Below are 25,353 nucleotides of genomic sequence, written 5' to 3'. Positions count from 1 at the left end.
CTTAAAGTTGCCAGTGCCTGAGTAGTCATTGCTGTGGCTTGATTTGTAAGAGCCTTTTTTGTCCTGTCTTACCAATAATGTGTTTCTGTATAAATCAAACCTTATATGTGATTCAAATTTATATAAATCACAATTAATGAAAAAAAATAAACTGGGATAGTCTGGGTTTTAGCCTTTTCCTGAAAATGTTCCCATACAAAAATGAGTCCTTCCAGTCCTTTCACCATATTTTGCCTTTTTTTAAAATAAAAATAAAAAATCTGTAACTCTCTATAGCTTCCATGTATTTTTCTTTATTTATATATGAAAAAGCAGTCCTTGTCTCAGCCTCATTAAACTTATATTGCAACTCAGAACTTTAACTGCCATTCTACATTGTTAACATAGCACATCTGAGGTCATAGTTCAGAAACACTGAAATGACAGTTTTGGCAATAGTAAGTTTTTTCACAGTGCAGTGATGCTGACAGAGTAGATTTTTAGGGTGCACTATGGAACAGATCACTGAACTGATCACTTTTAACCTGGATCAGTCAGACTTACAGCTCAGCCTCATAGTCAGTTGTATTGATACAGCTGAAGACAATGTATGACAAGGAACTAAAAGAAGAGATGAAAGGGAGAGAGTGCCTTAAGCCAGCATTGCCACCAAGTACAGGATGATAAATACTGTCACCAAGAGACTGCAGCTGTACAGAGAGCCTGTGAAACAGAGGCAGCTTGATGGTTGCTAAGGCAGGGCTACATTTCATAGGTTGCTTCCTTGCAAGGAAAAGGATACCTGCATCTTGGCTCTGAAAAGGAAAAAAATTGTCTTAATGACTGGAAGGCTTTTTCTTGAGAATACCCAAGTATTCTTGTAATCATTGTGGCTTAAGTGGAACTTCTCTGTGCTGTACTGTCTAGGGACTTACGTAGGTTGTGGCTAATCAGTGGAAGTAGAAACAAATTCTAAAATGTACTTGCAGATTATGATCTTGATGCCTGAAAGCATTTTTTAAAATGAAATTTGAGGTTATTTTAATTGAAAGAATGTTTAAAACCTAATTTACTGTTAATTTACTTTCTGCATTGCATTCAACTTTTAGGGAAAAACCACGCCACTTAGCTCCATTACTCTTTATAGTCTGCTGTACTTGTACTTTTGGTCGTTCTGTCTGAATCAGTGTTTAGGTAGTATATACTGAAAACAATGTTAACACTGCCAAATTAGTACTTTGAGGGGTGTGTGTATTATTGCATACTGTTAGTATTTTTAGCTTGAAACTAAGTTATGAGTTTAGTTACCTAATTTGCTAAGATTCCTAGGTGGCCTTCAAGTCATCTCACTTGATACATTAGTGAAACATAATTCTGAACAAAGTTGTTCTGGGGATTCATGCATTAAAGGTAACAAGATGTTACAATACTGTGATAATGAAAACTGTATAAAAATCCAGAAAACAGAAGTGCATTTGAATTTTTAGTTTTTTTTAAAAAATTAATTTTAATGCAGTTTTCTAAATTAGTGTTTGGGTTTTCATGGCTTGTACTGTGTATCATCTGAGAGAGAAATTTTTCATTATTGTTACCTTGTACCATTGATGTTAGTGTTGAAAAGGGGAAGTGGAAAGGGAAGAGTGGACTAAGTGTTCTTCACAGTACACTTCACAATAGGAGAAATAAATATAGCATATATTTACATGCTGCTTTTTTTTTTTCTGGCACAAAAATTTTAATTTTTTTTTTTTTTTAATCTAGCTAATTGAGGTTACAACTTTCATTTCTCTTTTCTTCAGTCCTGAGGTGAACTGCCACAGTAGATGAGCCCTCTTTTGAAAATATGAGTGGGAGGATAGAAGGGATGAGGGGAGTTGGAAACTATTCAGATCTCATCAGCCATATAACTTGACAGCTTCGTAAATAGTGCACTAAGAAAACTGGTGCACATCAGTTTTACACATGTACTGATAAAAGATGAACAGTCAATTGTTTGTATCTTTGCTGGACTGCTAAATTATAAAGTCCAAGATTTCAAAGGGCTTGAATCCATCATCTAAATCGTAACCTTCAGTTTTGGGAATGTGGTTAATTATGAGTTCAGATCTGTTTGAAGTTCTGCCTGGTTTACAAGCTTAAATATTTATTTGCACCTGCCAGGCAGTTAACTACCTCAAATATTATGTGAACATAAAAATTATGTATATAAAGTTGTAGTTGTTACGGATTATATCTGCAGAATTCCTGGCAAGGACTTAGAAGCCATCTTTGAAAAGACTGGAGACTGTAAATTCCTTGGGCAGAAGATTACTTGGTATTGCATCCACCATTTTTATAGCTTTAAAGTAAACCATTCCAGGTTAAAGGACCACTAAGATATATCCATACATCCAACTATAGCAAAACATATCTTACAGAGCTAGAAAAAACTTAGTCAAGCTTTGGTAGTTTGGGCCAATGAGTTGAAGGCATTTAATTCTGACTTTATTTCCTGGTGTTTGCTTGTTTTTGATCAGAAACTTCAAAGGTAGTCTGGAAAGAAAAACTTATAATTAAGTTAATTTAAGTCTTATATTTGAAAGTTTACTAGGACTTGGGCGGGACTGATTCCAAGTGATTTATCAAAAGATCCAAATATACATGGTTTGACTGAGCTATATAATATACCCTATAACACTACTATTTGGATGATCTAAATAGAAGGAGTAAAGAGTAGGTATTTAGGAAGAATGTGTTAAGAAATAATGAGATTCAGTGAAAAAGTTTGTTTAGACTTAAGAAGAGCTAAATCTCCTAACAGTAGTTAGTCTGGTTCCAGTCCTTGGTGGTAAACATGTAGCTTTAGAACTGCATAAATGAAATTGAGTGTAAAACTGAACACAGTAAGATATTTTTAGATGACACAAAAATAGAACTGCTAGACCCTCCATTATTTTGGCATTGATTCCTAGTAGAAGCTGGTAGGTTTGAAATAAAATGGTAGAAAATGTTCTATGGCTGCAGTAAATTTTAACAAAATATATATATATCCCCTTTTGCCTACCAGCTTTATTAGGGTCACTATCTTCATGGGAGGACTGTGCTGTACTGTGTATGAAACTGTAGTATGCCTTTTTTTTGTTACTAACTGCAATGATTTGTCTGTCTGCTGGAAACTGGTAGAAGCCTTCTCTTAAGTTGTCCCTGTTGAAGATTTCTTGCAGTTTTCCCTCTGGGAAGATGCCCTATTCTTCCACCAAGACCACATAGTGGAGAAGGATGTCCCCACATTGTGCCTTTCCCACCTACTCCCTTCCCAATAAATCCTCCTTTTACAGCAATTTGTTGTATTCCTCTTGCCATTTTGCAGTGTGTCATCAATGCATTGAATTTACCTCCGAAGTACTGCAAAAAATAAATAGGCTATTGAGATGAGAAAAGGGAGTAGCAACTCTCGGTAACTTGGTAATTCTAAGAAATAGTGACATAAAAATGAAATAGATTGATAGTTCTTGATAATCAGTTCACAGAATTCAGTCCCAAACTATTACGTGTTCTTGGGTGAAGTGTTTCTCTTCTCAGCCTGTCAGTTGTGTTAGGTGTCCTTTTGCAAACGAATGGAAACCATTTCTTTAAAAAGCTATATTTGGGATACATAACCAACCTTAACAATATTCCTTGTATAGTAAAATATTGTTCCTCCCTGTGATCTGCAGAGCTATTAAACTTCTCCAACAGTTTAAGAACTGTTAGAACTGGAGCATATTGAGTTTCTGAATTCTTAGTGGCTAAGCAACGTTTCATGACTAGCTGATGGTCATTAACCAGCTCTGGTTTATTTGGTAACAGAAATTCTAAGCCTTTGAAGATCAGTGCACTCTCTTCAGCAATTAACTTTGTTCACCTTAGCTATGAACCTTAATATCAAAGTGCTTCTTTGCTGGTTTTGTAACTGAGTAAGTGCCTTTATACTTCACTTGTCCCAGTTTCTGCACTTTCACATGACTGACCTAATTAAAAAACAGACAGCTCAATAATTCTACCATAAGCTAGTAATAATGAAACTGTGGGAGTCCTTGAAGCCCTTTATCATTCAAATACACAGTGGTTTCATGAATAAAGTGGATGACTAAGTATTACTTATAGAAGTAAGGGAGATTATTAGCAGTGGAAGACACATTTGAACTTGCTAAAAGGATGGCTTTTGTCTCTAGAAAGACCTGCTCTCGGTAATAATTACACTAGGTCTTCATTTTATCCCAGCATTCTCTTCTTGTTCACGCTTTCACTGAATAGCTTGCTATTGCTTGTTAATCCCTACAGGAATGCGGCTTTGGATATGGGGAGGATGCACAGTGCATGACATGCAGGCCAAACAGATTCAAGGAAGACTGGGGCTTTCAGAAGTGCAAGCCTTGTCTGGATTGTGCATTAGTTAACCGGTTTCAGAAGGCTAACTGTTCTGCCACCAGCAATGCAGTGTGTGGAGACTGTTTACCAGGGTAAGTCCATTTCTGAAGACGAGACTTGAAATTCAAAACTGATTTGGGTTAACATTTACTCCTTCATGTCTTCCAGATAAAAGTTTGTATACTTCATGTATGTATGAAGGTCCTAGTTTCTAATCTTGACCTTGCCAATAACTTGCTCTATGATCTGAGCACATAATTTCAGAATTGAAGTCTTAATTATCTCATCTATAAAAATGGTTTGATATTACCTACCCGATCTTTGAGAGTATTGTCTATGTAGTGCCTGAGCAAAATAATTCAATGTATTGTTACTGGTGACTTACTTCATTGTTACAAAGAATTAAACATTTGGAAACATGCACAGTTAGCTTCTTGAAGACTTATCACATTATTTGCTTGTTTTTTACCCCCCTCCTTAGGTCAATGCCTAATAATTCTCATACTACATATATTTTTAGGTCAAAAGTAGTGGTTGTGATTTATGCTCCTGAATTTCCTTGATCATGTTGATGAAGTCATAGAGCATGATCCTGGCCGAGAATCATAAATGGATCTGAAAGAATTGTTTTGGAACAAATTAAAACAGTGTAGACTCACTGAAACTGCTGTTATAAATCAGGACCTGTGCTAATCTCTGTTTATAGTATTAAAATCTCCAAAAGGCTATTTTTTACATTATGGCCAAGGTCTGCTATTATAAATACATGCCATGAATTTGTTAAAAGGCATTTCTGATGCTTTTTTTAATTATGGATTGGTAGTTTAATTGATAGGAGTAGGTTATGAGAACGATCTACACTTGTAACAGCCTTTGTGTTTTCAGGGCATATATTTCAGAGATGCTTAAAAGTCGTTACATTTGTTTCCTGTATATTTCTCAGTCATTTTATTTATTTTTCTATAGTTTTTTAATACCAGCTATCAAATATCTGAACACTGTTGAAGCTCCTACACTTACTTCTTTCAAGCCAGATGTGAGGTCTCTTCATTTAAAAACACTTAGTAATGCTTAGTTTAAGTCATGGTATAAGAAGGTGCAGCCCCAGGCATTAGACATTACTCACAACCACTTTTGATACTACCTGCAGGCACATGGTGAATTGATTTATGCTCTTAGTACATATTAATATATATGTATTACAGGGCTTATTTGGCTGTCAGCAAGCAAAAAATTTTCTTCTTGTGGTGTAAACAATATACACTAAATTTTGGAAGATGAAAAAGGAACAAAAAAGTGGTCAGCATAAAACATGAATTAAGGGTAAATACAAACTGGGAGACCTGGGAATGCTTCTTAGTATTCTGGCCTAGAATGTATTCTAGATACGTGTGTTGATTATGTGTTAAAATGAGAGCTATTGCCACAACCTGCTTTTACTGGCAGCAAAGTTGGAAACATGAGGAGGGAGGGACTCATGGGTAGGGGAGTCACAGATCATCTGCTCTGGACATTTTGGAGAGCAGAACTATAGAACTATAGAACACATCACCACTCATACAAGTCCATCAGTTTAGATGCTGCCTAAGCGAATAGAGGATATAACTAGCCAAGCCAAATGGTTTAGCTAATGTTTTACCTCTCAGCGATCATATTTATTTCTCTTTTGCACAGGCTTCCAACATGCCATTCCCTATTGTTCAGCTTCAAAACCCTACAGTGAGCATGTCAGCTAAAAACAAATATTAACTCATTTCATTCAGAGTAAATGATCACAGTGGCCCCTTCAGTCTTACAGCCTATGAATCCGTTTCTGTTCGCATTGTTAAAGCATGAGTTTCTTGAGCAGTTGGAAAGCTGTTTGCTTTAGCTGATACAGTCTTCATACTTTAATGGCATTTGCAGTGTTAGTAACAACATCAGTAGATTTAGTACTTTTAATGTACCACACAGAAAATGCTTAATTCATGTACTCATCTTGAACAGACCACAGTTACTGATTCTAGCTTAGTACTAATGACTGGTTGAAAGATAGACAGACCTACTTGATTAGGGAGCTGTTGTAGATAAGTTCTTTAGAGGATGTCATGCTCTCATACAAATTCGAAATATAACACTCTAAAGTTCTGTTTTTTCATTTAGTATTATTTTTGTTCCCTGTTTTAGGTATGTAGACTTCTGCCTTTTGCTGTAGTCAGTAAGCTCTTCAAACATATTCAATAATTCAATAAATTCAATAGTAGAGTTCTTGAAGTGTCTTTAGAATAAAATGTCTCCTTTGGTATGACAGTTTGGGTTTTTTTAACGTTTTTGCATTAATTTCTTCAGGAATGAGTAACTGGCTGGTCAGTTTGCTTTAGAGTTTTGTTTTATTGTTCACCTGTTACTGCTTGTGGCCTCTCATTGCTATTAGTTTTCTAAACCATCCAGCTGATACTTCTGTTTGCAATATCCATTTTTTTCATACCTTGAAATGCTTGCTATCTAGAATTTTTAAAGTATGCATTTAAGTGAGAATATGAAACCGAAGTAGAGAATTGTATAATGTAATTGGGACTCATGTGGTCACTTCGTAAATTTCCACTCAGTCCATGGATGTTGTGATTTTGGTTGGTAGTGAAGAACTTTCTGGAGGAGAAGGAAGAGTCAGAAAGGCATTGTTGGTTTGTTAAAATACAGTTCTGAAAAGCCATGTTTACTGTTTTGATGGTCTACAAAACAATCAGAATACTCTTATTTTTTGAGGATTTGTCACACAGCATGTTAAAACTTGGAGGGGGGGGGCAGGGATGCCCTTCTGTACAAGTACATAAATGAACCAACATGAGTGATTTTTTTCTCTCTATGAGTTAGAGGGTGTCTTAGGGACTTTTACTAGAACCCATTGGCATCTGGTCGATTATATACTGTTAGTGGTGATAATTACCTTGTAATATCTTGAGTCTTTTAGGAAAGTTTTGTAGATTAATCAGTTCACTTTTTATTTTTGAAATGTGTAAATAAGCTTGCATAATGCAAGGTTATCATACTTGTCTTTAATGTTGTGATCTGTGTGGAAAACAGGATACTGATTTCTGTCTCAAATCTCCATAATTGTTTATTTTTTATGTGAATATAAGATTATAGTGACCATGCATTTGGACTAACAGATTTATAATTTTTCTTCGATTTACTTTAGATGTATTGCTGTACTGTTAATTAGTATCTAATGTACTTCTGTTTGCTTTTATTTTCTTCTATTTCCTGATAGTTTGCTTTGGGACAGATTGACAAATTTTGCAGTTACAGGGAATTTTGTTAAAACACCTGATTAATTTTGTGAGGACAAATAACTGGTTTTGATTAACTGTTTTTTCATTCATTTATCTTCTAGATTTTATAGGAAGACTAAGCTTGGAGGCTTTCAAGACATGGAGTGTGTTCCTTGTGGGGATCCTCCTCCTCCCTATGAGCCTCACTGTAAGTGCTCTTTTCCTCCTGTTAGAGTGGCATTAACTTTTTTGCTTTAGAATGTTTTCTGGTTTAGCTTAAACCTTGGCAAAAAATGACAGTCACAATTATGAAGACTTCTTTTGAAGGCTCATTTTCTTGTTAGCAAATGATTTTGTTAATACACTTCAGCAGGTCCAGCACTATCATTGCAAAGTTCCCTCTTATGACCAGTCACTTGAGGATAAACATTCCTGTCATACCACATGATTAGGGAGTCTTGAGTCCACTTCTGATGTTGTCATATTAATTTTAATTTCTCTTTTGTGTTAATGCCAAAAGAAAGGCAGCCTTCCTAGACCCTTTACTTACTATCAGGTAGGCTTCAGTGAGTATGAATGCTTTTCTGACACCCAAAAGGGGTAGTTTGTTGATAACTTTAAAAACAACTTTTGTACTAAGGCTACAGTGAGAGAGAACAATACAGATAAATATCTTTATAGTGCTGTATTCATTAAGAAGGAAATGAGTAATCAGTTTCTCTATTTCTTTTTGGCCGATGAGAGGATTAGAATCTTTTTGAAAGGAGAGAACCTCTTTATTCTGCAACGGAAGCTTTTTTACTACTTCTTCCAAGAATATTGGTGGTCTACATCCTGTTAAGTTTTTAATTCAATAAAAGGAGTGAATTATTCTGTTGCATTTATTGCTGTCTACTTTATAATACGAAAAATAAAATTGATTCAGCATAATGTTGTGGAAAACTTTGGGTTTATTTGTTTGTTTCTGTAACTGTGAAGTTATGTTTTGGGAGATTTTTTTCCCCTATTCCAAACAAAAACAATTGTTTATAGAAAAAATGAATTGTCAAGTTTCTGAAATGCCTCATGATACTTTAAGGACATACTGTTTCTTATAAATATCCTTTCTTTTTTACTTGTGCTAAATTAAAATATAACCAAGGATATGCTATTGTGCATTAAATTATTCTTTTAAATTGGTTTATATTGTATTAAATTTAATGAAATAAGGATTCTTCACCATTTCATGTATTGGTTAAGATAGTTGTTTTTCAAAAGAGTCAAACTTCCTTGTTTTTCTTTCATTCTAGTTTTAGTGCCCTTTGGGGAATAAATTTACAAAACCAGATTATCAGACAGTATCTTTAATAGTAAAAGTTTTTATAAATGTGACTTCCTGTGCATTTCTCTTGTGGCTTCATTATATACCTCTGAATCAGAATAACTTAATTTTTGTTAAAGATTGCAACATTAAAAACTAGTAAATCAGATTTCTTTAAAAGGAATAAATCACATAAGTTACAATGTTTGCAGCAGTAGCTCCTGCCCATGTATAATGTAAACCTAGAAAGTAAAAATTCAAAAATTTTCAACTATTTATGTAGTGTAGACAACATAATATCTTAAAAGTGTTTGGAGAAAGTATGTTCATCATAGCAAACACTATGAGGTTTGATGCCAAGAGTGAAATGCTGATCTTGATTTACTGGAGCAAATCACTTCAGATTCACTGAGTTGCAGAAGGTATTTCCAGACAGAGTTTGAATCCAAACAGGCAATTTTATATATACATTAATTCCTCAGTTGATCAAATTAGGTATTGTCCCCTTCATTTGTTTTTAGCTTCATTTTTTATCTACAAAAAAATAAAGTTAGTGAAATCTAAAGTGCAGCACTATTATTCTGATCTAGGATCTCTAACTCATAAATTCATTTTATGCAGTTTCTCCTCTTTTCTGGTTTGTTCCCTTCTTCTAAGAAAGCATGCTATTCAAACATGAATTCTGCTAATCAAAGACAGGGAAGAAGAAGAACTTACCTCCCTTTCCGCTTTGACTGTAGTTAGTGGCTCATATGCATATTTCCACCTTTTCCAAAATCACAGATTTTGATTTTTAAAAGATTGTAAAAGAGTGGTTACCAAGTCTTTTGAAATAACTCAGAATTGTTTAGTTTACAGTGATACAGCTTTTGTAAATAAGCCTAAGACTGGATAGACTGGATCCTAAACAGAACTGTTAGTAAGCTACTACTAATTTTAAGTGGGCAACAGACAATCTCATGGAGAACCCTTTCTCTGGCGTGAACTACAGTGGTAAATCCAGATTAGAGACTTTTTTATTCCCTAATTACATGGCTATGACAAAGCCTTTGACTAAATAACAGAAATGTTAACAATTGCTCATTTTTCATATTTCTGGTGGCATGTGAGAATTGGCGTGTATTTCCGGCTCTTATAGAAGTAATACTAAAAAGTTTGAAATCATTAAAATCTTCTTTAGTTAGATACTAACCAACTGTTAAAATCTTAAATAATGGAAACCCTGCCTTGAGATATGATTGCTGTTTGTCACTGGTTTTCAGAAAGCTTTTGTTCAGAATTTGTGTATTGGTTCTTCAGGTCTCTAACATAAGCTGTCTCAGTTTAGAAGAGTGTACATGCCTGCCTCAGAGCAGCCTAGGGAGTTATTCCTACAATACTAGGTAAATGAACTGAAATCTGTTTGAGTTCTACTTAACATCAAATAAGTGGAAATATCTCAGTTTAAGACTAAGTCAAAAACATGATTCTACAAGGCAGTATGAATAACAGTGTGTGAAAGCAAGTTTTTTCCACCTAATGATGAAAATGTTTGCTGTTTATTTCAATAATGAATATATTTTGATAATTAAGATGTTTAAGACTGCATTGCTTGAAGTTAAACGGAGACAGACCATTAGGTGTACAGGGCAAGTTCTCAATGATCAGAGGACTAAGTTTCCATTCTCTGCCTTTCTTATCCTTCTTTCTTTCCACTGTGCAACAGAAAGTCAAATATTAGTGCAGCTAACTCTTACATTACAGATGAAAAGGAAAAGTTTAAATGTCCTGTTTCAATGAATTAATTGTCCCGTGAGGTGTGTGGCAATCTTCTGTTTGCTTAAGAACATTACCATAAGGGCACAAAGGCTCACAGCCCCCTACCCGGACTAAAGGTTCATGTTAAAGCTGAGAAATGGATGAAGTTCTTTCAGCACTAGTAGCAGTTGATTATTACCTGGTTAGCTATAAATCTAAATACTTGCTTTTATCTTCTTCCTTTCTGTAGACATTTTAAAACAGATCTGGTTTAAATATTTACTCATGAAAAAATGAGTTTGTGAATTGCTAGAGGCAAAGTTGAAAGGATTCTGTAATGAACAAGTAAAGAGTATTGGAAGCCAGGAGAATTGCTATCACCTTTGTGTAAACTTTAAAGGGGACACAATGACTTATGTGTGTTTTTAGGATGTCAGAAAATTAAATACACAATGATATAGTTATATTTTAATTTGCTTAGTTCAGGTAAATAAACTGTAAATACCAATCCTATATATAGAGTCAGCATCTAAACATTAGATTAGAAATGAAAGCATGTTTTTAAAGTTACTATTTATATTCACTTTGTAAACTGAAGATATTTTTCTCATCTGTAGACTTTCTTTCATTCTCTGTCATTCAGTTGAGAAAAAAATGTCCTTTGAACTGTGAACTAGAATGAAAACCCAATCAATCAAAGATGTAATTTCTGAAATGGGAGGCAGCATAGACTGTCCCAAACTGGTATCTGTTCATCAGAGAAAAGTGATGTACATATTCTTCAGTGATTCTTTTTTTCTCAGCACCGATTTAGGCTTGCAGAGTTCACTCTCCTGTCTGCTCAGGCCAGTGTTGGGCTGCCCCAATGGTTATGCTTAAACTGTAAATGAAACTCTTCAGTAAGCTAGATAGTGAATCTATCCATGATATTAAAAGAACTAAAATAGCTCGGTTGTTAACGTTACTTTAAAATCTAATATGTTTGTTAACCCCAAAGCACTTGTGGTGTCACAGCTGAAGGAGAGGTGGAAAAGGCTGGTGTAAGGAGCAGAAGATTTCCCAAAGATATCATTGCTTTCTTTGAGCAAGCATTATGTTTTCAGCTAGTCTGTCTTAGCAAATAAACAAAAAACATTAGAAACTATACTCCTTATCTTCTTTTGGTCATAACAAAATGACAGACTAAAATTAAAGCAATAGAATTATTTTATCAGCTTGGCTATGTCAGCTATTCCTACAAGTGCTGTTATATTGTTCAGTTCAAAATGCAGAACAGCATCAGAGACACCAGAATCCTTCAGCCTCTGGACAGGCTTTCTACTAAGCAGGACCACCTGTGACATTGAACTTTTTTCAAGCTGTATTAAAAAAATAGTTCCTAGCACTTCCACATTACTGTTCCTTTCTGGACCAATATACAGTCAGTGGTGTTCCTCTGTTATGTGCAAATTCAGTCTAGAATTTGACTGTACAAACAATTAAATTGGAATAAATTGTGAGAGTTGAGAGGAAATGAACACCTAGGCACCAAGAGCATTTTACAGCCAAACTACCACCAAAGGAACATACTTGTCCTTTTTTTTTTTTTTTTGGGGGGGGGGGGGTAATTATCTCCACTATTAAATTTAAAAAAAAATAACAGCACAGTATGTCCAGGAAAACTCATTCTTCCTTCTCCAGGACTACTTCAACTTGTCTTCATGACATAAAGCAAGGAGCATGGGAAACTGGGGCCGGGAACAGGATGGGGGGCAGGTTACCACTCCATGTGGAGCTTGGGAAACTAGCCTCTACATGTTCCAGGAAATAAACACATTCTTTGCTTCAGTGAAGCTGAAATGTTTTGTTGAGTAAGTCACAGCAGTGGAAATATCTACAGTTTGATTGTAGCATCATGTGCATTTGAAATAAACCTGCACTTGGGTCTAAAGTTGCTGCTTTTTTTTGTCATGAGCCATGTTTTGAGATATTGATTTCAGTGATAGTGTGTGGTGGGTTGGCCCTGGCTGGATGCCAAGTGCTCACCAAATCTACTCTGTCACCCCCCTCCTCAGCTGGACAGGAGAGAGAAAATACAATGAAAGGCTCATTGGTCAAGACAAGGACAGGGAGAGATCATTCAACAATTACAGTTATGGGCAAAACAGACTTGACTTGAGGAAATGAATTTAATTTATTAGCAATCCAATCAGAGTAGGATAATGAGAAATAAAACCAAATTTTAAAACACTTTCTTCCCACCCATCCCTTCTTCCTGGGCTTAACCCAATACATAGTGATTTCAAATATAAAGAATATAAACCAGAAAATAAACAGTTTTTACAAAGATGAGAAATAAAAGTAAACACTATGGCTTGTTGAGACAAAATTTTTATAGCAGATCATTGTGAAGACATTATGTGTTCATGTGAGGTGTTCATATCCACTTTAAATTTTGTTTCTTTAAGGAACTTCTACAATACTTTGACTACCTCTACTAAGACTGATCACAAAGCTCCCTTTACAGTTTTCTTCTGCAGATTTTTTTATTAGCTTGCTTCTGTATGTTTACAGAGTTGTTTTTCTGAGAATTAAATTTAAGTGTCCTAAACTGCAGCTGAGTCTCACTCTTTAAATCTGCAAGGTATGTTGTTTCATTAATGAAAAGTGCTATTTAAGGGATAAAATCTGGTGATATTTCCTTGTTCCTGGTGTTAAAAGTAGCTAGTATAGAAAAAGTAAGATTTGGTATAAATCTACTTATTTACATTTACAAGATTAGGATCTGTGGTTTTGTAAACTTTCATGTGAGTGTAATGGGTGTTTGGGTTATGCAAGGACTATACTTCAGAACAAAGAAGATAAAAACCTAGAAATTACACTGTGCAGGGGAATATGGTGGGTAAGGGGAGGGCTGGAAGTCTGTTGGCCACATATGTATTCTGTAAAATACTTTTGCTAGTGGTAAAAGAAAAAAATTCCCACTGTCTCAGCTTTGCTGGAGTGTCTTATATTATTTCATTAAACATAAATACAGCATTTTAACTTGAGAGTAATTTTTGGATGACATTCAATTCCACATTAGTTCCTCGGTTTACATAGTGGAAATTCGTGATTTGAAAGCTCTCAGACTCCAGAAAATGTTTTTCCAGCTATTAAGTTTTTCTGAAATTTTTATTTGGTTGCTTTATACAGTAAACTTTGTATTATTAATGCAAAGCAGCCTTTGAAGGTAGGCTGCTTATGTGCATGTGAAACAACCGGCAGCTGAAAGTGTGTAACAAGTGAAACCATTCTTAATTATTTGGTTCTATTCCAATGTATATATCCATCTTATTTTAGTATTTTTTTTCTGATTTGGAGTTACCTCACAGCATCTCTCATAACCCTTTTTGCCATGTCAGACACTGATAGAAAGCAGCTGGATTATTGTATAAACCTTTCACAAAAGTTACAGGGAATGATAGCTAATTTAGGTACAGCTAATAGCATCACTAGCTTATAAATATCAGTAGTGTTTTATTACAGAGACATTAGCTTTCCACTATCTTATATCTGAAATGTATACTTATGTAAAAATGTAATAAGTCAGTCTGATATTTTCCATATGTGACCTGATGATAGAGTAACTTATCTTCAGGAAGTCTGAAACGAATTTGACTAGGTGTTTCAGAGAGATGAGAATTGCTACTCATGTCTTAAAGTTATTTTATTTCTTTCACTCATCATAGAACAAAGAGAGTTAACCTAGAAAACCTAAGTGTTTTCGATTTCTTGTACTTGATAATTGTGATGCTTCTGACCCATTGGGGAAAGATGCATGTATGACTTGGAGTCAAACAGATCTTTTTCTTCCTGTTCTGAATTTGCTTTACATGCTGGGCTCTCCTCCTAAAACAAAGAGTTGCAAACAGAAAGGGCAGATTTTTCCTTCTTTTAATAACAGAGATGTTACAACTAAAATTAGTTATAATGGTTCTGAAATGTTACTTAATGGAGAGGAAATTTAGATTCATTGCATAGTTTACTCATGTTCTAAAACTTTCTCCTTGCCCAGCTCAGAGAATAGCCTTTTTTACATAAATATTCCCAACTTACTTTTGCTAACTCCTGTTGTCCATACCTCTCATTTCTCTGCCTGTATAGAAGTACTTTATCGTGTAGCTTGTTATCACTAAATATGTATTACAGTTAGTAGACAGAACTGGTCAGAAGTGTTTCCCTCATTTCTATCCACCACCCCCTCTACTCCTCAAAAAAAACCCAAAACAAAACAAAACCACAAAACCAAACAAAACCCACAAATTTTCCACAGAAGAAAATTTAGCTTAAAAAATGTTGAAATTACATTGCAAGGAGGTGCTGCTTCCAAACCCAACAGAGTTTCTGTGTAGCCAGCCAGACTCTTTACCAAGAAATCAAAATTTGGAAGCCAAAGCTCCCAGGGCTTCCAGTCAGTCTAAACTGTTAGACTTTTGTCCACTTCCTTGCACTATGCTTAAATTTTTTAGTTCCATGCAGTTTACTTTTTACAGAAGAAAATTGGTTTTATCAGAAGCATTTCCAGTTGTGTGTAATATAGCTTAGTGCTGCAAAACTGTAGGTGTGAGGTCTGTTCTAATGAATTGATTCACATACTAGTAAGTTCTGTAGAAATACTCAGTATAACATGTCTGTTCTGTTACAAAAGACTTACCATTTGAGTCTATAGTAAAAGGATCGTAACCTGAAAAACTTCAGCAATTCTAATGACGGTTTGAAATTTACTCATGTTCATTGAAGATTTATAATGACAGTAGTCAGGGCCACTTATTTTGTGTCTGCTACCTCAAATCTAACTTAGATTTCTTTGCACAGTGAAATTTTATTTCACTAAATGAGTTTCAAGTAACCCAGTTCAAGCTACAAACTGATAAACTAGTAGTGAATACTTTAGAAATACGCTTAGTATAGACAGCATTACCCTTGTCAAGTATTTAGAAGTACTTAAGGCTGAAATATCCAAATACGCCCAGGATCTTGACTCCAAAATTGCATCACCAACTGTCCTGCTTGACAGCTACCTCATTGTGAAATGTAAAAGCCCAAGGAACCTGCAACCATAAATAGACTATGGTCTCCAGGAGTACTGCACTGATTCTGGCTCCAGGTGGTTTGCAGCTTTAGATTAGGCCAGAGGGATTGTGGTTCACTTGCTTTCCCCTGACTGCCATGGAAGGAAATACATGTGCATGGACTGGGCAGGAAGCTCTCAATAGATGCCTAATTGGAGACTATCACAGTTGGTTCAAGAGGCAATGGGATTGGAATTTAATGAAGCACCTACAAAGTTCTCTGTACTCTTCAGTGGTCATCCCAAAACTTTTAAACCACTGAGCAGCTACGTGCCCAGCTGACACTGAAGCCATCCAGATCTATGAGCTAGTTAGTCTTGTCACCCATCTCTGGATGATCTGTTCTATGGTGTCTTCTGATGCAAAACTCAGCAGAACAGGTTGGGATATTGACTGGGAGTCCTTTTCTTGGTAACGTGAGTCTAGAATTTTTTCCTTAGTTGACTATGTGTTGGCTGCTTGTCCTTACTCTTTGATTTTTACATCACAAGTATGTACGTGCAGCCTAGATGGTACAGTACTTAGCAGTGCAGGGCCTGGGCCTCTTCTGTGATTCTATTTTCATGCCTTAAGAAATCAATGTCTGAATACAGCTCAATTGTTTTAAGAGATCTTCTTAAGATTATTACACTGTTCATAATTCTCCCATTCTGACTCCAGCCACAAGTAATGGTTAAAAAAATTTTCCAATTTAATACTCATAGCTTTTCAAAAAGAGGGGAGAAGCTTACCCGCTATCCTTGCTGTCTGGATATGCTCATGAAAGTATAGCAGTAGGACTATTCTTTTATTGAATAAAAATTTGTTCAAATAGTTAAGAATTTGAGTTGTATTTTTGAAGTAAAGCTTAAGCTTTAAATTAGTGGATTTCCATTTAAATGATTATCTGACTAATCCACCAGACTCTCTTTCCTACTTCCTGTGGGCTTTTTGTGTTTGTGTGAAGTACAGGTGACCAGGTCAGACTTTCTATTTCAATTATTCTGCTCTTTAATCTGAAATAATGGGTAGACCTCTGTTTTGCTTCTCACTACCTTTGTATTACTAGGTGCATTAAGATTGACCAGCAAATCCTAGAGGAGTTCTGCTGGTAACATCCAACAGAAACTTAGAAAGCTCAATACAGCTCTGTAAAGACTCTGTAAGTTTTAGTAAAAATCAATGCATATCAAAAAAAAAGAAGAAAAACATAAATGAACAAAAAGTTTACCTCTGATCTTTTTTTTGCCCTTCCCCCCCCCCCCCCCCCCCCCCCCAAAAAGGAAAATATGACAGTATGCCACAGTTTTCCAGAAACTGGTTTATGAGTAGTGGGATGAAACTTGGTAGTTGTAAATTCAAGTGGAGCATACATTCTTAAATACAATTTATTGAACCAAAAGTTTAATGCACTGATTCACACACTATAATGAGTAATGCTGTACATCAGGGAATGAATCTACACAAAAGAAACATTAAAAGACATTTCTGCTATATTAACTGGTGTGGGGTTTCTACCTTTTCATTCAGAAAAGTATTGTCTTTTTTCCTTGCTTGATTATAATTGTATTTGTACCTCTGTAACGGAAATATTTTCTGAGCAGCTTTAAAAATAAAGTGTCGCTGAGATACAAATAAGTATTTCTGTGGCATATGTATGATCTAGATATGGTTCACTAACATAAACTGCAATAGCAGTGCAAAACCAAACAAAATTTAGATTTAATGTGTACTTCTTGATAGTATTTTTTTCTGGAGGCTCTACAGAAGGATGTACTTTGATGTTTTCTATGTTGTTTTTCAAGGAAATTGATAAAATTTTCCTTTTATTACATATGGTAATCATAGTATGTGATTTTCTTTTGGCAAAACTGTCTTCTGGATCAAAATGTAGATAGAAAGTTCCACAGTGAAGAGGTTTTTGAGTGCAAGAGCTGTCTGATTGCAGTGGTACTTAATGGAAGGAGGAAGCCCAAACTGATACACCAACAGTGAAAACCACCCATCTTTCAGTAAATAAACAATATCATAACCTCACTTTGTCCTGGCAAAAGTAAATGTTTGGTTTTTTATGTGCGTCGGAAAATATGTTTCTTTTGCTTCAAGGGCAGTCCTATATATACATTTTAGGCAAAATGCTGTTGATGCTAATAAGTGATACATAAAGAGATAGAATACTCACTTTTATCTCAATATCCCAATTAAGACATTTGTACTTTTTAAGGATTCACAGTTTATTGTCTCTCTGATGGTGGACTCATGAATATCACTGCTGCTTTTGCTAGCTGATGAATGAAGGAATGCTGTAGCTCTTCCAACAGAGCAAAAATACCAAACCTTTCTGGTTCTTCCCTGCTGTTACTTTGTGCAAGCTTGTGATGCCATGCAGGTGGGATGCGGCCATAAGGTTTCCTCTTCCAGAATTGGTGGGCTTGCATCCCACCGTCATGCTGACTGACCCTCACAGACACGCCTGGGGCTGTAAGAGGCTATCATAGGAAGGGCTTTCTTGCTGACAGTCAAAATTTTCCTGTCATTCTACATGCCTGTCATTTAAATTCTAGATTTATCTGGATTGAGCTAAATTGGGTTTGTTGACTGAACATCTATCAGAATGTTTAGTGGTTATCATTGAGCACGTGGATCATTTCTTTAATGCCTGCATCATACTAGTCTCTGGAGCAGTGAAAGACTTTTCCTTCCTGTCAGTTTAGCGTTCTCTGAGGTGAAACCTGGCCACTGAAGGCCAGGTTTATGAGAACAGAGAATTTGTCTTTAATTGGTTTTAACTGTTAAATATTTGAAACATACTGAATGTTGCCAGTGGCCCATAGGTGTTCTGGCTGCTAAAAGTAATTTCAGAGTTGTAAATTCAGGTGTTATTGCAAACCTTATAAAGATACAACTTATTAAGATACATGGTAAGATTAGAATTGCGTTGTCTTCAGTTTGGTTTCCTAAGTGAACACAATATATTGAATAATGTTACCATTTATTATCTCTTTTAAATCCTTTTGACACTGATGACCAATTTCTGTCTATGCTGACAGTAGAAGAGGCCTCAGACAAGAAATTTTCTGATTTTACAAAAACAAGTGATCTAGTAGTGAGCAAGGAGCTATATTAGCACCCTTACTGAGAAGGTTGTAGCATAAGCACCTACCACATTCTTCAACAACAGAAAATCTAGAGAAAGGAAAATGGTAATATCTGGACCTCTTGAAAGTGTTAATTTATTATGATTGGGGGAAGCACTGGAAAAATTTGAATACTTGAGGTTTGAAGCTTTAAAAAAAATCATGCTCTCTAATATAAAATCTAGAAGGTTACTATTAGCAGTCTCTATTTAGGAAGCTGTTAGCAGTATAAATATTAAATGATTTTCAGAGTGAGTAGATGTAATGTAAATGGCTTCCATCATACAAAGGGAAATCATATAATAAATAGGAATGGAAATGTTGGGTTCCAACACTGTTTATTATCTCTGAAAATTTAGTATATAAAATATGTATGATCATAATCCAGTAAAGTTTAATTAGATGGTATGAATTTGACCAAGCTGAACTGCACTGAAAGGCATTGGCTTTCTAGTTTCCTCATGAGAATTGCACTAATTATGTGTAGTCCATTTTTATCTACCAAAGTATATATTCATGTATTTCAGAGAGAACACAATATTCCAATGTAAATATCTTTGAAAACACATTCCTCATTGCTTATTAGAATATGAAGAAAAATGTATAGCTTGAAATTAAAATGGAAATGTTAACTTGTGATTTTAAAATAAATTGAATCAAATTTCATTTATTTCATTAATTCACATCTCAAGCTCATGCAACTGTTAATAGAGGTTTACGTAAGTGGTGCCCATCTGACATTCAGAAGGTTGTGTTTAATCAGTACACAGGGCAAATTTTGGATCTTTGTTCTAACTCACAGCTGGCAACTCTATCTGCTAATCCCAGTGAAATCTTCAGTTTGAAATACAAAACTACTTTTGAACTTGTATATCCTTCCCCACAGTTGTCTAGAGTCTTGATGATGTGTTTCTTTTATGATTCCTTTTAAATCACAGAATAAAGTTACACTGAGAGTGAAGTTAGGGATCCATAGACTGACAATGCAATGAATCCTTAAATATCTATTTTAAGAGCGTGTTTTATATAGCAAAAGAAAGCTGAGAATGACCAAAATACTTAAGTGATGTATGGTTTTGTGTACTAAAAATTCACTGCAGAGACCTCACATCTTTATTAGGTTAAAAAATTCCTTAGTGTATCACATGATGAAGTTTATAATTGCAGTATTCACTTTGAGTTTGTTCATCTAAAATATGAACAAGCAGTTTGCAAGAATATTTAGTTTTGTTTCTTTACACTGCTAAGTACAGTTAGAAAATTAAATTCTCAGCTTAGGGAAGTATGAGAATTTCAATATGTTTTTTCAAACCAGTTTGCCATACTTCTGCTTCTAGTAGTAACTTGTGCAACCTTTCATCTTATGAGTCAATCCTATAATTAGTATCCTTCTTTGCCAGAGGCATACTGCATGTTTGTTTTAGGTACAGAATGTCTGCAAGAAATTTAACTTAATCATTACTTTTTAATGTAAGAGCTGGTTAGCTCAATTACACTAGATTAAAGTGAACTTGAAATTCCTGAGTTACAGAGAAGGGGCTAATCGTTGACCTGTACTGAAGAAGTACTATTTCCTATGGTTTTTATTCTTATGTTGTACTTACTAATGTGGCTAGCCCTTTAGCCCAGTCTTGCAGTGGCTGTAAGTAATCATCTGTTTGTTGCAGAGTAGGTTTGCAAAGTTCTTATTTAACTTTGCCATTAGGTTGATCACAATTATTCCAGTATTGCATACATTGCAGCAAAGCTGCAAAACATTTTTTCAGTTAACTTTTACTTTATTGTGTTTGGGGATAATCTGAAAAAAGTGAGTAGTAGTTACAGCTTTGCAGCAATTTATTTTTTTAGACTTTTTCTAATTACAGAAGCAGATGACTATTATAAATACATTAATTTATTAACATGCTTTTACTCTATGTTCAGACTGAAAATATTATTTATGTTTATCTCATACAATGACTTACCTAATTCTGGTAATGGTTGCATTAGCACCACTTCATGCTGACTGCTATGGCTTTTGGGTACAGAGAGTCCAAGTTGTGACTGGCATGTGAGTATAAAATATTACTAAACAAACATGCTATAGTGTGTTGGGGTTTTTTATTCTACTTTGTGATGGTACATACTATTGACTATGTTGCTTGGCTACAAAATACTTAGGCTGTGTTTCTCTAAATTTCTTGTTTTAAAAAAAATGCAGTAGAAACTAGGGAATCCATCTAGGCTGAAACTTTCCATATTACCAGTTTTCTATTAAGAAAATAATTGTTAAGCAAAAGAACACTGATATATCACTCCAGAGGACTGGAGTTACCTGGAGGACTGGAATGTATTGGAAATAGTATAAGATGCAATAGCCTTAAAACAGGAGTTGTCCACTAAGGGCCTTAGCAGTAATGAGTCATTATAAACACCTCATGAGCTGTAAACAACCTAATAGAAGAAAGACCTACTGTTCCTACTGATCGCTTACATCCTTCCAGTTGCCCTCTACTTTTCTTGCCTTTAATTTTCTGAGTGATAGGCCTCATTCTTACTCTTACTGCTTCATTTGTGCTAAGGCAGTGCGCTGCCCGCATAGAGTGAGCTCGCATGTTATTTTGGGCAGTGACGTGTGCCTTTGAGATATAGGTTGTGACTGTTTCTTAAAAAGATTAGCTCTTAGTTACAGCTTTCTTAAAACTGGTGGATATAACCCCTTATTTAGTGAAGTAAAAGTTAATGCTTAAACACCGAATCTGTCAGCCCAAACTCCCACTGATTATCAGTGGAGAGAATTAGGTACCTCAAGACAGGCAAGCCAGATAAGGTAAGCTTCAGTGACTACTGAAAGCAGCCTTTCAAGCCATTTCAGATTAATTGCTTCTCTGGAGATTTCTAATTCTTGCTCTGTTTTAGAAAGAGAGCCGAAGGTGAGTAGCTCTGACTTCCTCATTAGACCTTCAGACTTCTGAAGTTAGTTTCCCCTAGATGCCAATACCGGGTTAGATGAAAACTGCAATTCAATATTGAATGATTGTATCTGTCTTCCTAAAAATTGATTTTCCCCCTAACTTTTTAAAATTAATTTTAAGGAGGAAAACTGAGTTTTTAGATTATAGATTATTTTTATTTTTCACTCCTGCTAAATAAACAAAAACATTTAAAAAAAATATTTTTATTTTTTTTTTTAATGAAATGTTTCTTACAAACTGAATCCCCTATTCTGAGAAAATTCACCAGAATTGGAATGTGCCAGAATTGAGGCTTGTGACCATAATTAGATTTCTTCATATACAGTCACCCTGATACAGGTTTTATTTACATTGTTGCATAGCTTATTTCCCACCGGGCCTTTGTTCATTTAAAGCACAGGATAGGCAAGACCTATGTCTGGCCTTATTTGCTTACACACTATTTTATATTCCATGCAGAATGTGAGTTAATAATTACTGCTGGGCTTTTCTGTGCTTCTACCACTGTAAAGCAGTTGTTACAACTTTTGCAGGTATTACTGACTTTTATCTTTGCAATAGAAGTGATGCAAAATGCATAGTGTCTGTTATACAGTTAATTAATTGAAACAGAGAAATTAAAGTCAAAATAGTCAAAGGCATCCAAAATCCTGCATCCCTGACAAACCCAGAATAGGATGCTACCTCCTTGACTGTGGATATCTATAATGGCTACATCTATAAGCTCATGCTATATTCAGTGGAGAGGAATGATGAAGGGAGGTGTTCAGAACAAAACAGTTTAACACCCTAAAAGAGCCACCCCTCACCATCCCTGTGTAGAGAAAGTTTGGGTGACTCCCTCAGAAGCAAATGTTTGCTTTGGTCAGAGGAATCTCACCAATAGAGCTTGACTTTTCAAATACAACTTTTCAGAGTGTCTTCTGTATTCTATGACTAATTCCTATTGACTTCTGTTAAAGGGGGGAGATGTTATGTTTCGGATTAAGTAATATAACAAAGCAAGGATCTTGTATGCAGCAGCCTTTTGTTCTGTATGACTTGGCTTTATCCCCAAAGTGGTGAATTAAAAACTCCTTTTTATAAGCTGTTATTTTTTCTGACTTCAAAGCTACAGCTTTTTTTTCTGTACTATAATTTGCATGTGCATGCTTTCTATTGCACAGTAGGTAACCTTCTTTGCAATAAATCATGACATTTAATTTTGATATTTGCAGTATTGCAGTAAGCTGGTGATAAATGTCCAGCTTTTAAAGGTGTTAAGGCTATATGTTATAAAATTATGAAAATCTATATTTAATCCCATGTATTTCAGATTACTTACCCAAAAAAAGGTTTTTTTAAAAGATGCTGAGGTTGCAAAGTTGAACATTAAAAAGTTAGAAAATACTAGTGGGGTTGGTTATGCAACTCCCACCTTAATTCAGAATCATAATTCAGCCCAGTTGTGTATAACTATTATGAAACAGTCTTAATTACATAAACATACTCTGTTTTCCACAGCACAGACATATTCCGCCCCCCCCCCCCCCCCCCCCCAGTATGTGGAATTGGCTAACAGTTATGTTTTTAAAAAACAACCTAACACCAACACCCACCCACCCCTTCCCCCCAAAAAAAACCCCAACCTAAAAAATCAACAACCACCCCACATTCAAAAGTAGTTGCCTTGCCTGGAAAATTTAACCTAAATTAGTGATATTTTAGCATAATTATAAACAGGAGAAAAGTAAGTGATGGGCATGCCTGAGTATTGTTTATTTAATTTTGTTGCATTCTACATTTCACGTGACTGTTGGCTATGCAAAGAGGCGTCCTTACTGCTGAAGCTTTACAACAGGGCAAATTCAACTGGAGAGAAGAAATCAGTTTTTACCAAGCTCAGTTTACAGCCTAGTTTCTAAAACAACCTCCATGGATGTAGCAGAGGAAGGAATTAAGCGTCTGTCTTCATGCTTCTTGGCAAAGGGCTCTTAAGCTTTTACAGAAGGCAGAAACCATCATTACCTCCTCTTTCAAGAGTTGCATCTGAAAGGCGTTATAAGCCATTCTTATCATTTCTCCCCCCTCAATTTTAAAATAAGATCATAAACGTTTGTTCTCAGGAGAGTTTTAGGAGAAGATGGAAGCCCCTCTCTGCCATTTCGAGTAATTTATGGGAAGAACAAAATTCAGTGTGCTTCTCCAGGTTTCTACATCTATAGGCTGAGCATGGTGACTTTAGGCACCATTACTCAACGTGACAGATATTTCAGATTCTGTTCTATTCTATGTTTAACTTTTTCTTTGCACTGTATAGGAAGTATGTGATCTAATACAGGCCTCCAGTTTCCCAGTTAGTCACCCTGTATTTAAAAATTACAGATTTTAGCACTTAACTTCTTTACATCTTTAAAGCCTGTGCCAAATGGTCAAGTCCTTTGTCACACTTCAAAATGGATACCAAAATCCAGTGGCATCAATTTTGTATGTGCGTTGACTTTTAGATTATTCGAAAGCTTATCTGAAAGTTGTGGGACTTTTGTATATTTCTCATACAGTTTCTCCATTCAGAAATAACCTTATTAAAATACGATATAATTAATTCTTCCAGTGTCAAATGCATGGGCATGCACACATGTATTTCCAGATCTCTTTCAGTACTGTTTTTTTTATGAGTCACATCTTAGAAATAGGCTCTTTCTGCATGGATTTTCTAATAACTGGAATAAATTCCTTAGCATTTATGTTTTTTCACATTCACTAACAAAAAATGTTACAATTTTACAGAGATTTTGAAGAGTGGAGATGCTCTAACCATCAGGATTTCATTTTCCTTACCCAGTTATTTTACATTTTAATTGTAGGCCAAGAATCAACAAGGGAAGGGTACTAAAATTTTATTTAATTTTTTATCTCTGCTGGAAGAGCTAGCTCTCTGGACTAGATAGGTTGTTTGGCCAATTGAAAAACTTCCATTTTAAGAAAAATAAGCAAAGGTTCCTGCACATAATTTGATATTCACAGAATAACAGAATCGTCTAGGTTGGAAAAGACCTTGAAGATTGTCTAGTCCAAGCATTAACTCTCTGTTCCTAAATACCCCATATCCCTCAGCGCTATGTCAACCCGACTCTTAAACACCTCCAGGGATGGGGACTCCACCACCTCCCTGGGCAGCCCATTCCAATGCCTAACAACCCGTTCTGTAAAGAAATGCTTCCTAATATCTAGTCTAAACCTTCCCTGGCGCAACTTGAGGCCATTCCCTCTTGTCCTGTCACTTTCTACTAGGCCAAAGAGACTCATCCCCAGCTCTCTGCACCCTCCTTTCAGGTAGCTGTAGAGGGCAATGAGGTCTCCCCTCAGCCTCTTCTTCTCCAGACTAAACACCCCCAGTTCCCTCAGCCGCTCCTCGTACGACCTGTGCTCCAGACCCTGCACCAGGTCCGTTGCCCTTCTCTGGACACGCTCGAGTCATTCAATGTCCTTTTTGTAGTGAGGGGCCCAAAACTGAACACAGGAATCGAGGGGCAGCCTCACCAGTGCCGAGGA

General features: G+C 35.6%; 1 protein-coding gene across 2 annotated transcripts in view; it reads left to right on the top strand.

Moving 5' to 3' along the window:
* TNFRSF19 (TNF receptor superfamily member 19) overlaps nt 1-25,353 on the top strand; it is a 65,499-nt gene that overhangs the window by 21,677 nt on the left and 18,469 nt on the right. For both annotated transcript variants that reach the window (XM_074932013.1, XM_074932023.1), the window contains exons 4-5: nt 4,282-4,460; nt 7,742-7,827. In XM_074932013.1, coding sequence (XP_074788114.1) covers nt 4,282-4,460; nt 7,742-7,827 — 265 coding nt within the window. The remainder of the gene's footprint in view (nt 1-4,281; nt 4,461-7,741; nt 7,828-25,353) is intronic.

The sequence above is a fragment of the Athene noctua genome, chromosome 1, assembly GCF_965140245.1.
Source record: "Athene noctua chromosome 1, bAthNoc1.hap1.1, whole genome shotgun sequence".
NCBI lineage: Eukaryota > Metazoa > Chordata > Aves > Strigiformes > Strigidae > Athene > Athene noctua.
The sequence above is the reverse complement of the archived record's forward strand: the minus strand, read 5'-3'. Positions and strand labels throughout refer to the sequence as shown.